This window comes from Labrus mixtus, chromosome 7, assembly GCF_963584025.1.
Source record: "Labrus mixtus chromosome 7, fLabMix1.1, whole genome shotgun sequence".
NCBI lineage: Eukaryota > Metazoa > Chordata > Actinopteri > Labriformes > Labridae > Labrus > Labrus mixtus.
Window position 1 is genome coordinate 897,170 of NC_083618.1, and position 15,453 is coordinate 912,622.

General features: G+C 41.2%; 2 protein-coding genes across 3 annotated transcripts; both read right to left on the minus strand.

Annotated features, from left to right (window-relative positions):
- Nucleotides 1–500: 500 nt before the first annotated feature.
- On the minus strand, nucleotides 501–10,572 carry usp49 (ubiquitin specific peptidase 49). Of its 2 annotated transcripts, none has more exons than XM_061041952.1 (7): nucleotides 10,231–10,572; nucleotides 8,963–9,082; nucleotides 7,337–8,802; nucleotides 5,355–5,562; nucleotides 4,572–4,680; nucleotides 4,206–4,411; nucleotides 501–4,119 (listed from the first exon to the last, which is right to left on the minus strand). In XM_061041952.1, exons 3-7 carry the CDS (start codon nucleotides 8,735–8,737, stop codon nucleotides 4,016–4,018), a joined length of 2,028 nt encoding a protein of 675 aa, XP_060897935.1. In that variant the 5' UTR covers nucleotides 8,738–8,802; nucleotides 8,963–9,082; nucleotides 10,231–10,572; the 3' UTR covers nucleotides 501–4,015. The 2 variants fall into 2 exon arrangements, with proteins under 2 accessions (XP_060897935.1, XP_060897936.1); XM_061041953.1 differs by lacking the exon at nucleotides 10,231–10,572 and adding an exon at nucleotides 9,223–10,220.
- A 1,589-nt stretch (nucleotides 10,573–12,161) lies between these two features.
- Nucleotides 12,162–15,440, minus strand: med20 (mediator complex subunit 20). Its single transcript, XM_061041954.1, has 4 exons — nucleotides 15,282–15,440; nucleotides 14,891–15,036; nucleotides 12,763–13,016; nucleotides 12,162–12,475 (listed from the first exon to the last, which is right to left on the minus strand). The coding sequence occupies exons 1-4, from the start codon at nucleotides 15,293–15,295 to the stop codon at nucleotides 12,254–12,256; spliced, it is 636 nt and encodes a 211-aa protein (XP_060897937.1). The 5' UTR covers nucleotides 15,296–15,440; the 3' UTR covers nucleotides 12,162–12,253.
- Nucleotides 15,441–15,453: the final 13 nt, after the last annotated feature.

Consider the following 15,453-nt stretch of genomic DNA (forward strand, 5'->3'; position numbering starts at 1 on the left):
GTACTGGAGAGCTGTGGTGAAGGAGCTCTGGGTACTGACCACACTAAAGAGATTAGGTACGCAAGTGGATGAAATTAGATTCCTACCAAGAATGGCTGGGAGACAGGTTAAGGACCTCAAACATCCAGTTCAGAGGTGAGCTGCTTTTCACAGCATTGTTTTATAAATTACATTTAAGGTGGTTTGGGCATTTGATTAGGATGACTTCATTTGAAGGTTTGCCGGGCATATCCAACCTGGAGGAGACTCCAGGGTAAAGTGGTGACAACTGAGGGGATTGTAATGTCCACCTGGCATGGGACCATCTCAAAATCCCCCTGGATGAGCTACAAAATGTTGCTGAGTAGAGGGATGTCTGGGCTAACTTGCTTAGCCAGCTGCCACTCTGAATCGCCCCTTCATAAAGAAGGACAAAATGGATGGATGATTTCTAAAGCATTCCTCCTTACTCCACCTTTGATTTGGAACAACCACTGTGAAATGATTATCAGAAACACGACTTCAAATTTGCTTCGTCTTTTAATAATTACTGTCAGGCAAACCCCATATGACCATAACATTTATGACAGGTATTCTTACAGTACAAGACAGAACTCAAGAGGATCAGTGGCAGTGGCATGACCACACCGTACTGCTAAAAAGTAAGACATTCATCGTCATTAGATTGTTCCAACTTTTACATAGAGTTCACAAATGTTTATTTTGCATTTGACTCGTATCAAACGCAAGTTTTTTTTTTTTACTTGATTACCTAGCAAATTCTAAAGACCTTAATAGAAACGGCAGAGTAGAAAAAAAAAACATTGTATAACAAGCAGAAGAATTCCTGATTTTATCTTAAATTCCTGTCAAGATGCAAGATGTTCAATATATTGCTTTCAGGTGCTCAACTCAAAATGGGTACCCCTACTTTCCTAAGAACACATTCCTCAGTATGGCCGTCTGCCCATTCTGTCCTTTTTCTTTTTTCCATCTCCTGCAGGTAACACACAGGTGCAGCAGTGTATTCGACCCTCTCAGACTAGTTTAACCACAGGGGGAGCTGCCAGTTAAAGAAGATACAGGAACTAATAAAATAAAACAATCCCAAATATAGGACCAACCGTAATAGCCCCTCCTCAAAAGTGCAGCTTTCCATCCAACGTTTTGCCTCTTCTTTTAATGAAAGTGAAACATACAGTGCCTAAAAAACAAACTAAAAAATGAAAAACTATTCTTGTTCACTGAGAGCGGAGGACACAGTATCTTGTCAGAGCATTACATTTGAGGAGAGGGAGACATACAAATGTTTCCCCAAGTGACATTTAAAAAAACCCGAAAAGGTTAAAAAGGTGCCAACACAGTGTCTTCATTCATCCCAATGACAAGATTCACATAGTAGCCATTTTCCTCTAACACCAAGCTCATGATGGGAAGCTCAAATTCTGAATATGATATACTCCCGTGTACCATAAGGAGGAAAGATGAGAAATCAGAATAACAAGGATGTATATCAGGCCATTTTTATGACCCATAAGCTACTGTGTATGAGCTTATTTTAGCATTCAGCCACAAACTAGCTTACATGATTGTTTGCTAAGAGTAGGCTGAATTCTACTGCCCCTTTTTTATTCTGTATTATATGATATGGTATGAAAGGGGAAGTCAAAACAAGACTTCACTTTGTGAAATTAACACATTTGATAACCCATTAGCTACAAGGAAAAGTGTTGATGAAATCATTAAAAATCATACTTGTTATTATAAGTAAGGCATTTGGGCCTGTCCTATAGGTTCAACATTATCAAAAGGTAATGCTAGCATGATTGAGCCATTTCTCCACTATGGTAATAAAATCTAGCATTTCGTTCAATGTTAATGGAGTCTCAAATATGGGCGATGTCCGTCCAGACCATGCTGCATCAGGACATGGTGAAATGTTACATTTTAAAACGTACAACCTAGAGACACTGTGAGGTGTTTGGACATCCAAACCCTGAGTGTGTTGTCAGAGGGAAATGGCAACTGTGTGAATTTGGGGAATTCAAGTTAAAAGGTCCCATGTTATGCTTTTTCTGGTTTTATATGCCCTTAATGTGTTTTCCAAGTATCCTGTGCATGTTTAGGCACATCTATTTGCAAAAATTCAAAGTCTGCGGAAACCTACGTCCTCCTGTTAGCTGTAGCATTAGCTGCATGTAACGCTCGGTTCTAGCCCCCCTCGGGAAAAATTTGCCAGTGTGACGTCTTGTCAGTGTGATATCACTGATCTAAGCCCATTGGCTCGTTGTGGCAAGCCCAGCAGTTCATGTTGCACGCCCGTTAACTTCTGTAGCACACCCATGATATGACGTAGTCTGCAGTATCACAGTAGTGCTAACGTGCTAATGTTTATGCTCCCCTCGGATGGAGCCAGTGGCTGCATTCCTAATATGGTAAAAGGGGCGGGACATTTCCGAAAACCGTGCTGAGCGACTGACCAACTACGACAGAGCCGACAGGCCGACCAATCAGATCAGACACGTGGGACTCTGAACGTGGGCACTTCAGAGCCTTAGAGAGTCAGAAGTGAGCCGGTGCATGGAGCGGCAGTACATGAAAACAGACACTTTTTTATAACTTTATCTATTGTGAACATACTTTAGTAGGTACATAGATTAAATATATGAACCCAAAAAAGGGCATAATATGACCTCTTTAAACTACACAATGGTGTTAATGACGTACCATAAAATCTGGAATATAAGTTGCACCCATCTACAAGACACAGTCTGTTTTTGGTGGACTCCCAGTGGAAAGAGGGAAGGGAAATGGTCTTCCTGCGTGGCAATTTCAATTGGTGTTCAGTGAAGTTCAAAATGTGCAGTTTCTCTGTAGCTGTTCTGCTCTTTTTAGCACCCATCTATTTTCCTCATGTGGTGTTTGCAATCCGGCTACCTACCGATAAGGTAGTTAAGCTTTCGGCCTAAGAAAACAATAACAGATTAGTATGAAACCCACTCCACTCAAGCAATTGGCCAAATAGAGTCGTACTACCCATCTTTGCTGGTAATTTTTTGTTTTGAATTGATGAGTCTTTCCAATCAAACCAGCACTTCAAAAGGTTTACTCAACAGCATACCACCTTATCATTCAATGCATGTCTATGACCTAATGAAAGGAGAAACGCTGTGAAAAGCCCCCAGCATGGTCGGTGTCCCGATGTATCCCAGTGAGATTTGTGTAGTGAAGCTGCAGCTTGCAACACACAATAAATTGGTATGAATGTTCAATCATGTAAGGTTGCATTCAGGTGTGTTGATGGCAGCTGCACTTGTGGTCATGACGGTTTATGACTCAGCACTTCAAACTGGTTTAACCAACCAATAAATATACAGCATATTGGTTGCACTGGTATAAAAGCCTACTTTTTAGTTTTAAAATCATTTTTTAAAGTGCTTCTTATACACAGACTTTTATGGTACTTTTTATCATATGTAGTGAGCATTGGCATCGAATGTGCTGAATTACAGTTAAAAATCCAAAATCTGTGTTGCCTTCAAATGTTTGAAACAAAATGCTGTCTCAGGAGAGGCCCTGGTTAGTTCCAGACTCAACAGACATGAGCCTGGTTTTAAAAACGAAGAAAACACGGACACACAACTCGATGATAAGCAGGAGAGAGAAAGACCTGCTCCCTAAGTCTTCAGGCTGTTAACCAATATGCTGGTACCAAAGGCTGAGGGGCCTGTGGCCTCATTAATGAAATGGTTTTTGTGTTTAAAAATAAAAATAAAATCTAAAAGATGTTCAGCAGAATACTTTAGTTCAAATCACCAATTTGTCCTTGGCAACAATACATTAAGTATACCATCGTCTGCTCAAATTCTCACCTTGCCTCATAATCGAGGCTGTTCTACTGCCCTCTTTTCCATCTTTTTTAGGAAGTCTTTACTGAAGTGATTATTTCTATGACTTCTGGGAAAACATCAGAGAACATTTTCATAAATGCAGCTATCGGCTGCCGCATACAGGTGGACATCACAGTGAGAGGTACCTAGGCCGACCTCTGGGTGTAGAAGAGAATATAGGCCTGAGTGTTACACACTTCCTCCACACTGCAAACCTTCATGTCAGAGTCGTTACAGTGGACCCAGAAACCTGAAGGGGGGGGGGGGGGGGGAAAGGTTAAATATGCAGCAGGAGAATCATATGTTGACCTACATGAAGTTTGCTCTCTTCCTCACCTCCTTCTGTGTTATAGCAGTATGCGGTGTAGTGCCCTGAGCCGAAGCCTTTCCCATGATGCATAACTACAGCAGATAGATCGTAGGTGTAGCCTCCTCTGTGGACAGAGTGACCTGAGCCCGTGCAGCAGTATGGTTTGATGTTCAGAACTTGGTCGAAGGCCACATGTACGCCGATTTTCTCCCTATGGTTCCGCCCAGACCATCTGTCATACAACAGAGACATTTAGGCGTCACATGCACCCAGATAAAAACAAGCACTCTTGTACTTGGATTTTATTTAGGTTTTTAAAAAAACTACTGAATTTGTTATACAATTTGAAGTTTTTCAATGAAAAGTGAAAGTAAGACTGTAAAGGAACTTGCCTGAAGCGTTTGAGGTGCAGCCGTAAAACCTGAGGTAAACGGTAGATCAGAAGCTGTTTACGCGCCTCTGATAGAGCTAAGGGTTTGTGGGAGGATTTCCGTCTTCTTTCTGTCAAACCAGGGAACAATAAGATATAACGTTATTCTCCCACGTCTATCAAAGGCATATCACTGTTTTGTGAGGTTTTGTTAAATGCAGAAGCAACACTGTGTTGTGTAAAGGCTTTACTATCAGATAAACATCTATTGGTCTGTCTAAAAAAAGAAAGGCTGCCAGGACATTCCTCTGGAGGCTGACAATAGTGGGCTTAAATCCCAACCCCAATAATGAAGTGTCCTCACTCTCTGCGTAGTCACTTAGAGAGGACAAGTGTTGGCCCAGTACTAGAGGGGCAGCCTCTCAGGCAAAGCACATTCAGATTGTTTTACCTCAAAAACACCTTCATGTCAGATTTAAAATAAATCCTTTTCAATTTCAACATGCACCTTAAAGCCTCTTTTGTTGATTTGTTCAGTTAAGCCATTCAGACATTTTTTAAAGATTTTTTTTCTGTTCCGAAAGACCCGATGTCCTTTTCATATGGAACTACATTAGTACAAATATGTGGAACGCAGCAAAGCCAAATGTCACAGAAGGTGTTTTTTTTTTATTGGTCTCAAAGTATTAAAAAAAAAGATAGAATCATATTTCAACTCAACTCAAGCTGTCCAGGGTGATTTATAACAGATCAAAAAAATTGAAGTGTCTTTTTCTGAAAGGGATGAATAAAAAACTGTACGCACTGTTGCAGTGGTTGCAGGCATAGATTCTGCCTTCAAGAGCCTCCATCTCTGTAAACTTGGACAGCATCTCGGTGAGGGTGCAGCTGCGTTGGTAAGCTGTGGAGCCTGAGCTTTTGTCTATACTGTGGTATCGCTCTGGAAACTCCAAAGACAAATCCCAGAATGGCTCGACGGTGTTCGACTTGTGCTTACAGGACAGACACGTAACCTAAAAAACACAAGAGACACAGGTGAAGAAGCAAGCAAGGGGAATCTGGGCTCAAGCACGGTACACTTCCTTGGCCCTGGCACGCTTGGAAGAGGTGTGCTTCGGTATGGGACAACTGGGCCTAGTGTGAGTGTGCCCCGAGACAGTTCCAGCTCCTGCTCACAGACTGTAAGTTTGTGTGCACAGTTTAGGAAACCGTCCCCACAAACTCGAGGTTTGTGTGCAAACTGTGCATAGATTTGCAAACAGCTTCTTTTTTTAAACTGAGTGTTTGGGGGTTCTGTGTAACACAACAAAACTTGCACTTGACAACTCCATTTTCACAACAGGTAGGCTTGTTATCAAGTTGCAGCAAAACCAAGAGAGCGCAGCATCACATCAGCAGAAAGAGAGAGAGAGATCCACTGTGATGAATAAATAAATTAATTATAAATAAAATCTTATGTCATTGTGGTAACAAAGCTAGTACTAACTATACAAGCTATCAAAACAACATCAAAGTGTATACCTCAGTTATGAACAGTAACCTTTTTTAGATTGACACTTTTAGACCAATATGGATAAAAAGAAAAACAAAGATGTTTGACTGAATGCTGCTAGCCGCTTAAGGATTTGTGTTTCATATAATTCACTTAATACAGATAATGTATGTCTGCTGTACATCTTCTGCTCTACTCTGCTAGTGCTTCACCAGCACCACAGGAGCTTTGCTTGCCGACTGAGCTATCAGTCAAGGAATTTCATACCTTTTTTTAATAGAATTAAATACCTAATTTAAAAGATATATCTCAGAAAAGAAGATGACTTGAACACAACAAATAACTATAATGAAGAGACCAGGTTTGAGAAAAATGTGATGTGCATTTTAATTTTGTAGTTTCACCGATGTCTCATCTGTTAAAATGAGGGAGCTGGGTTTATGGCCTACGCTTCAGCCAATAAGCAGTCAGCTGTCCATACTGTATACAGTCTATGATCTGGACTCTTTGACGACCCAAGCTGCAGCTTCTTTTAGCTCACCTTTCAAATCTGATGACTGAGATTATTCAAGTAACTGAAATGCGTCTTGAAAATGTCGATCAACAAAAAAATGTTTTACTGTCTGGGAAGTCACCTCAAAACTGTAGCTTGACTGTGTAAAAAATGTCCCCAAAGTTTTCATTGTTACTATCAATTTTGATTTTATGATGAAATGCAATTGTTTTAATTCCCAGCCCTTACACAAATATAAAACAACATTCTGTGTAAGAGAAAGTATTTAATTATGTACAAATCAAATGCAATTAAATATTGAATAGATTGAATATTGTCATATAGGGAAGGAGAATGAATAATCAGTATCCATTCAGTGCTAGATACCTGTGGAATATGTAAATGAAATGACATGAGTACAGAAGGCTGCAGAATTAAAGTCTGTTCATAGTGATAATTTAAAAAGGCCTACATTTTGGTATAACATTACACCAGATTAATAAAAAAGGAGCTGTGTACTCTTTAAAATATTAGAAGGACAATCTATCAATGTTTAAATATAAAGGCAGGTTTGGAAAAGACATGTCTGTGGTGATAGAATAAGCCAGAACGGATCACTTAAGGCAGCCAGGTTTCTATCGTCATATTAACATTCCTTATCAAAATGACGCATTATCAATTCACGTTAAGTACTGCCAAGTTCTGTCTGTTAAACACGGCATAATCGGATCATTTGTTCCCACCAGGTGATCTCACTATACACTATTCTTTCAGCGTGTATCAGCTGTGTTGACCGTCTTACCTGGCTGAGTAGCTGCCCATGAAAGATGGTGTTCAGAACCTTTAGCACCTGCTTGGAAAGTTTCCTCTTTGTGATGGGGATAACTATCCTCCGCTTGGACCCCTCTGTGTCCAGCTCCTGCTGCACCTTGTCCAGCAGTTCACACAAGAACTCCTGGGCGTCCTGCTGGTCGTAGCCGCGAAAGGCCGGGATGAGGTTCCACACGGAGTGCAGCATGGCGAAGGGGGACACTAAAGACCAGCGGCCTGACCACATGACCCTGAAAAGTGTGTGTAATTCATGGCACAGAGACATCTGCTGGCGGGTGGAGCAACGGGGCTCCTTTGGCTGGACCAACTCTGCAGCCTGTGTGGGAGGAGGGTCACTTTCTTTTTTGGGGGGTAAGTTCCAACTGCCTGCCTTCCCCATGCGTCCAAGAGGGCATCCTGCCAGTGATGTGTTCCCACTGTTCACTACACCACCCGTTATTCCCTGCTGGGAGTGGTTGGTCTTGGCCAGTAACTCCTCAGTCTCACACAGGTCCAAAGTGAGAAAACACTCCCTGAATTTCTGCAGGTGGCTAAGCACTTGCAATATTGAGTTCATGTAGCACGTGTTTCCCAAGTTGCGCAGACCGGTAACACCTGGAGCGAGTCTCCGGCGAGTTACCGTGTGTGCGGAGTAGTATCTCCTCAGTTTAGCAGCTCTGCCATTCTGAGGAGCCTTACGGGACAGGGGGAGGAGGGAAGGCTTCTTGGGAGGAGAAGGAGGTAGGCGTTCTGGAGGGTCGCGAAATTTGCGAGGAATGAGTGTGATGGTTGAGCGTGGAGCCTGAGTAAGAAGCCGAGCGCTCTTTCTGGGTGGAACATTGCCGAGCTCTTCCATGAGTCTCCTCTTTACCTCTTTTTTCCGTCTTCTGGCTTCCTCAAGTTTCTCCTTACGCTGGTTCTGCAGCTCCTGATGTTTGCTGATCCACACCTGGAGCATCTTCCCGAGAAGTGCTTTCCTCCTGTGACGGAGAGCCAGCTGCATGGCAGGCTGTGGCCCACCTTCCCCCACCCACGGGGTGCATTCCCCCCCAACGGAGGAGCGTAGTGAGCGTCTACCCGGGCTGCGGACAGTTGAGAGTGCCCCTCTGAGGAGTTTGAGGTCACCCTCCACATTGTCATTGAGTACATAGTCTCCACAGGCGAAACAGAAGACATCTAGTTCACGCACTTCCATAGCCAGAGGGTGGTGCGACTCCTCAAAGTGTTTCAGCGAGTGCTCCTCCATGAAACGACCACAGGCCACATGGGAGCACTTGAGGCAGGCCCAAACTGAATCGGTGGTGCTGCAGTCGACACAGTGCCATTTTTGTGGATTGAGGATAGAATGGTCCTGGCCCAGACGAAGGCGTCCCACGTGTTTACAACGATCCATCTCTCCAGATACACATGTGGCCTCAGTGATAGGACACACGTCCTGTAAGCAAGCAGGAACTCATTCTGATGGGACATTTAAATGGAAAAAACCGAGGGTAAGGTCAAACCATTAAAAAAGACGGGAAACACTATTTGCATTAATTGTATAGTGTACAATATAACAAATGCCCTTTTTTAAATCAGACAACAGATCTTGTCAGAGAAATTACATGTTTTTACTTACTGCAAAGGTAGTTTGCTTGATCAGGTTTGTGATAATACATCATGATCCCAAAGCACACTCAACAGCAGGATCCAGCTGCATCACCCACGTCTAATGTCACCATCGGCACCAACAGGAACTCTGAGGGACAAATGAAGTCAAGTGAGACCGAGAGCACTCCAAACCTCCTTTTGACTTGGATAAGGAAAGCATAATATACGATATGTGTCAAAGCCAATTGATCAGGAGGAGTCTCAAGGCAAACACTCATCATACAATACCTCTTCTTTTATTTCCCCCCTCCACTTTTAGAAGGCTTGGGTATTGTAGTTCTGTAATGCCCATTGAGACACTGTATACAGTACAGGGCTATACAAAATAAATGGTACACTTAATTGGATATTAATCTAGATTAAAAACAAAATGCAATACATCAGTAATGATGGGCTGGTAAGGTCAAACGGTGCCATCTCAATGAAACATAATGCAAGGTGCTGAAGACATAGTTAAAAAGTCTTAAAGTGCTAAAAGTCTGCAGGCAGAAATGTGAGATGAAGGAGAAGCCTGTGGTTCATTCATGATCTGTGCTATGCTCCTTTCCCCTTGCTCTGTTTAAACCCACAACTACTTTTCAAAACTAAAAATGCAAACGAAAGGATGAACACATTTTACTTGCAAATCGCTGCAACTGGTTTGTTGTAAGTTGCATTGACAAATCGTTGCCGTAATATTGAGCAAACATTTCAAACAAATGTTAAATCCAATCTTTGTTAGTACGTGTCTAAAACCCTGCTGTCTAGATCACACTGGCTGGTTCTAAACGCAATGCTAAGCTACCCCATCAACACCATGTTCAGTCAGAACAAAGGACAGCCACTCTGCAGGAACATCCAACAACTTTGTTGGTGTGAGGCAGCCCACCACTAAGTTAGCTAACACGGCTAACAGCTAGCTACAGCAGCTCCGCTCAGGGTTAGCGCAGCTTAGCATTCTGACACCGACACATTTTGTTCAACACATATGACTTGCTTTGCACCAGTAAGCTAACATTAATGTTAACAGCTTGCCACCGTAGCTAGCTTTAGCTACGAGGCTAACGCGTTTTGCTGAGGACAATCGAAGTTAACATAGCGGCTGTTGTTGTGTCGCTAACACTAACTAATGACCGAGCTGCGGGGTTAACCATTAAAACACTCCCCGGTGACTTTCCTCAAAGAAAGCCGGTGTGTGCACATTAACCCCGGGCCTGATCTGTAACATCTGATAATGGAAGAGCTGGGTAACGTTACCATCAGAGCTAGTTGTTGTCCTCATCACAGATTGAACAACCCAGCTCCCGATCCGAGTCCAGACCCTGCCGCTCTCATTGGACCGGGACTGAGCGGCAGCCGGGCTCTCATTGGCGGATTGGCTGAACAACAGGCAGCACGGTGGACCGTCCGTCCGTACACCCACCGAGCCACATGGAACAATAACCAACCGAGGCTAAACTGCAAGCCGGGAGAACAGGACGTCTGCCCCCTAAGCGCCTGACCCCGGTGTCCCAGAAAGCCCCGTGTCTGCCCGGCGTCAGCTGGTTAGTGGTAATCTCATGAAATGCATTTGGGGGATGAAGGTTTTAAGCACAGTATTTAAACTGAATCCGGTGTAGAAGCTACCATGTGGCAGGGACTTAAAAATCAAGACTTGAGGCATGATTTTGATTTGATGTACATGTTAAATTTACAAATTATCCCTGCACTCATGTTCACTTCATTTGTCTGTCTACTCGCCATTATATTGTATAGTTTCTGCTTATAATATGTCTACACTCATGCACTTTAACTTATGTCAATACTGTCCATTTGCAACTCTGTTTTTGCACATTTACATTTAATCTTCCATATGTAATCTTCCTATTTAAGACTAGTAATGCTTAGTTAAATCCTGCTTGTATATACTCACATTCTTAGTTTTGATATTTTTAGTGCTTATTTACTTTGTATTTAATATTATATTGTGTTTTTTGCTCATATTGTGTGTTTGGATAACCTGCTGCTGTAACGCCACAATTTCCCAGTTTGGGATCAATAAAGTAATTCTATTCTATTCAATTGAACACAGGGTATTAACCACAGTGCTTATCCAGCAAAAGGCTGCTTTCTGTACAACCATGCACTGAGAATGGAGATTTCCAACCACCCTTCCCTCCATTTTCTGTTTTGTAGTTTTTGAAGTGACATATTTGAATACCTCTTGCTGATAACTTTGTGAAGTTGAAACACATTTTGGAAAATGTCAGTCCAATGATTCAGTATGGAAGTACTTTCCTGTACCTTCTTGTCTGCAAATCCTTTCAAACTTTGTCCCGATAAACAAGAATTCTGATAACTTTCTTCAGTGGAGGTATCACTGACTTTAAAATAAACCCAGTTCAACGTAAAGTTCTACAACTATTATTTATTGATGTATAAATTGGGGCTACTGATGGCACTCCTTCTAAGACCTGTCAGGAGTGTTAACACAGATGTGGCAAAATTGGCTTCCTAATGGCTTCCTTGTCATCCTTTTTCTTACTGAAGACTTACAGACATATTGGAAAACCACAGCTGTAAATAATACATTGAGGTATGGCTGACTTAATTCCATTAAGCTGTTGTCATGTTTACTGGGAACACTGAATGAACCAGACCATCCTTATATTGTTAACATGTGTTCTTTTCCTTCTTAGATAAGTACAAACATCTTTTGTGGTATTGTTCCTGCTGAATACTGGTGTGGCTTCAATCAACTAAGATTGAACAAAGACCTGATTTTTGTCACTCATTTTTTATTGCTGAGTCCAGAAACCGAAAGCTCAAACTTTTAAAACCCTCTACTTTATCAATCACGAGGGAACTGACGTCCTCGGGTCTCTGCACAAAGGAACAGGGACATCCTCGTGGATCCTCTAGTTCAAAACTGTATAATCTGATTTACCATTAGCCACCAGTACCACCACCCATTGCTAGGAATCTAATAAGAAAAACCAAGAGAAAACTATGGAGTAGTGCAAATTCACCTCAAATATGTGCTCTGCATTAACTCTAGAAAGTGTTTCAACAACCACAAAAAGGAGAATGCACTTAGTTAAATATTATTTAACTGAGAGGAAAAACACATTCCAGCTACTCCAGTTGATCTCTTTAATGTAAGTTACCAGAAATACAAATAGAAAAAAAGCTTTCAAAAATGACTGGAATTCTGTTCCCATGCTGCTCCATGGAGAAAACATTTATTACAACATCAACACAAACGTAAAAAAAAATAGATTACTTAATTGCTACAAACAAGTCAACGCACATTACTTCCTTGGATTTGCATTTTGCGCAGCTTATTGAACAGCTCCAGGTACTGTGTCATGGTGTCAACACAGTCTGCTGGTGCAAAGAGCCCTTCAGGTTTGGCAGCGAACACAGATGGCAGTTCAGGGACACTGGAGCCAAGGAAGGATGCCATGAACTCCCTTATTAAATTCCAGCAGTCCCCAGGAACCACGCAGGGACAGTACTCCACCTGAGGGAATACACAGAGTTAAAGCACTTTTCAAATTCAAATAACTTTATTTATCCGTTAGGAACTTCATTTGTGTAAAAGAGCATCAGTGCGCATACAGCTAGACACAAAAACAACAACAGAAACACACACATACAAGTGGCTCTATTAAAAACATGATAAATAGGTCTTAAATAATTGTTATAAGCGGTTAAATGAATGGTGTTAAAAATAAATACGAAATAGATAATTTGTTCATGAGCCTGATAGATGTGGGAGCTGTTGATATTATTCATTTCACTGCTTACCTCTACTGATATCCCTCTGGCACTGGAGCTCATCGTCACCGTACCAACTTTAATCAGGAAGTCACAGTAGCGATATCTAGAACCACGACACTCCACCTTGTGCCCCTTGGCGTTTTGGAAGTGACTCTTTAGTTTCACCATCAGAACATCGAAGTTTGCATCAGCTATCACACAGGGTCCACCTTCGAACAGAGCCATGCAGCTCAGGGGAGTTTCAGAGTTGTGCATCACGTACAGGAGCTTGGTGGGCTGACCTGGAATAGAAACACAAGACTGATTATCACAGGTGTCAAGTGAATATGTTTATTCACTCAAGTGATGCATCATTTGGAAGTTTAAAAAAAAAAAAATTCTACAAATAGTATTTTGTTCTATTGTATATTTTTAAAGACAGAACCATTAGATTTTGAGTAAGCCGTAGTCCGTGTAGTAAGTGGTTGCACACAGGATAAGGTCTTCCATTAAAAAATACAATAACAAAAATAAATATTATTTAATAATTCTAATTAGCCAGAATAGAATAGAATAGATGTTTATTGCCATTTGCTCAGGTACAGGACAGTACAGGTACATTGGATTTTTTGTGCGTTTCTCCCTGAGTCAGCTTCTACAAAAAAGTTAAAATGATATATAAAATAGAATAGCAGTATAAGAAAAAAAAGAGTAGAAAAGTACAAATAAAAAAATAAAATAAATAAGTTGTAGTAACAGCTAAGTGATTTAAAATAAACTGTACAGAAGCTATAAACTGTATTAAAGCAAAGATATAATACAAAAAAAATAACAAAGGGGAACACTGTACAATGAAATGGAAATATAAATATGTTTTCTTGTCTCTTATTGTACACATATTTTTCACATATGTTTCTCATAACAAATTAGGAGCATCAAACACGCCAGACTGATGTTGCCATGGTGCTTTCAGACGCTAGCCGCCAGTTTGTGCAGGCAGAAAATCAGGACAAAAGCCCTCAGGGAATTAGCTCTTCACTCAGCTCTCACAACCAAGATTTAAAAAAAATGCTAGAAAACTATCTGAAATTGGTTGCACAGCACTTAATCGGGCTGAAATTGTACATTGTATGCCCGGCTTCAAACATTCAAGGAAAGGCTAGTCATAAACAACAGTTTAAAACACTTACCTGGGATTTCCAATTCTAGTGTATAATAACAATAATAATAAAAAATTATACTTTATTGATCCCGCGAGGGGAAATTCGTTTTTACACTCTGTCTAGTTAACATACTACACAAACATAGGCCGAAATACATACACATGCATAATTTCCAATTCAAGTGTATGTCAATCAAACCAAATGAACATTTTGATAGCTTTTATCTACTAACTTGAATGATATAACCCTGTATTTTGTAGTACTTTTAAAAGCCACAAGGTAGTGTTGTATCAAGACCACACTAACCGAAACCAAGACATAGCCGAGACAAGAGCGCCCAGAGACCGAGACCAGACCGAGACATTTAGGGATCGAGACAGGGCGAGACCAAGACAAGGCCATATGAACGAAAAATCATCATTTTGTGTGTGTCACTCACTTAGACCGTAAAACACAAGGAAGGTTGCGGCCTTTCCTGGGAGACAAACATATAATTATGAATGAATTGAAGTTATCTGTCTCTCAGAAAGGGCAGTTTTCCTTCTAATTTCAGTAATGAAGAGGAAAATTTGCCTATCAGTGGTGGTCTTGATTTAAAATGGAGGGTCCACTCAGTCTGAGACCAAGACAAGACAGATTAAAAATGCTTCAGATTCCAAGATTTCAAATAGTGGTTTCGAGACTGGTCATGAGACCAAGACTAATTTTGAGTGCTTACAACTCTCCCACAAGGTGACACTTTGAATGCTGTAGGGGAACCAGGCAACTCACTCAACTTTCAACAATAAGTTACTACAAAATAGGGATTTGATCCTATAAAGTCCATGTAAGGGGTCCCAACTGTTCTGGTACACCTTACATGTCCCAAAACAGTTAGGAGTGCTACTCTGAAAAGAAGTATGGTGAGGCTGAGAGAGATGCAACTGTACGAAAATATACCCCATCCTTTATTGTTCTTAGAGCCCTATTGATGAATAAAATGCTGAAATCAAAAGTAAAGAATGAAATGTTACCGCTGACATTTCCTGTTGCATGGTAGGTCTCACAGTCTACACAGAAGCTGCCCTGCTTCACAGCAGCCAGCTGTTCCAGCTTCTTATGGAGGATGTCCACTGTCTGCTGCACACTCTTCCCCTCTGCCACAGGCACCTGGCACACACTGCAGGACAACAAAGACCATACTAGAGAACGCATTGTAATGTGTTGGAGATATATGTTATATTGACAGTAATAAAAACTGCTCCCTCCTATGCAGCGCATCGAGTAAATGAAACTAAGCGGTAAAGACTTGCATGGAAACAAAAACGAGTACGTGGTGAATATATGGCTGAACGTGAATTAAGGAACTGAATAAAATAATGTTAAGTTTTAAAATAAACCTTGAGAAACCAATTATAAACTTACCAAGTGACACCCATCGATGCTTAGCGTCCAATTGTTTTGTTCGCTTTTGGTCGACTACTTCCGAGTCAGAAGTCTTCTTCCGGAAAATATTAAAAATGGTTTCTTAGATTGTATAGACATAAATAGCATAAGGAAAAGATCACGATGAAGGGCATTTATGATGTATTAAAAA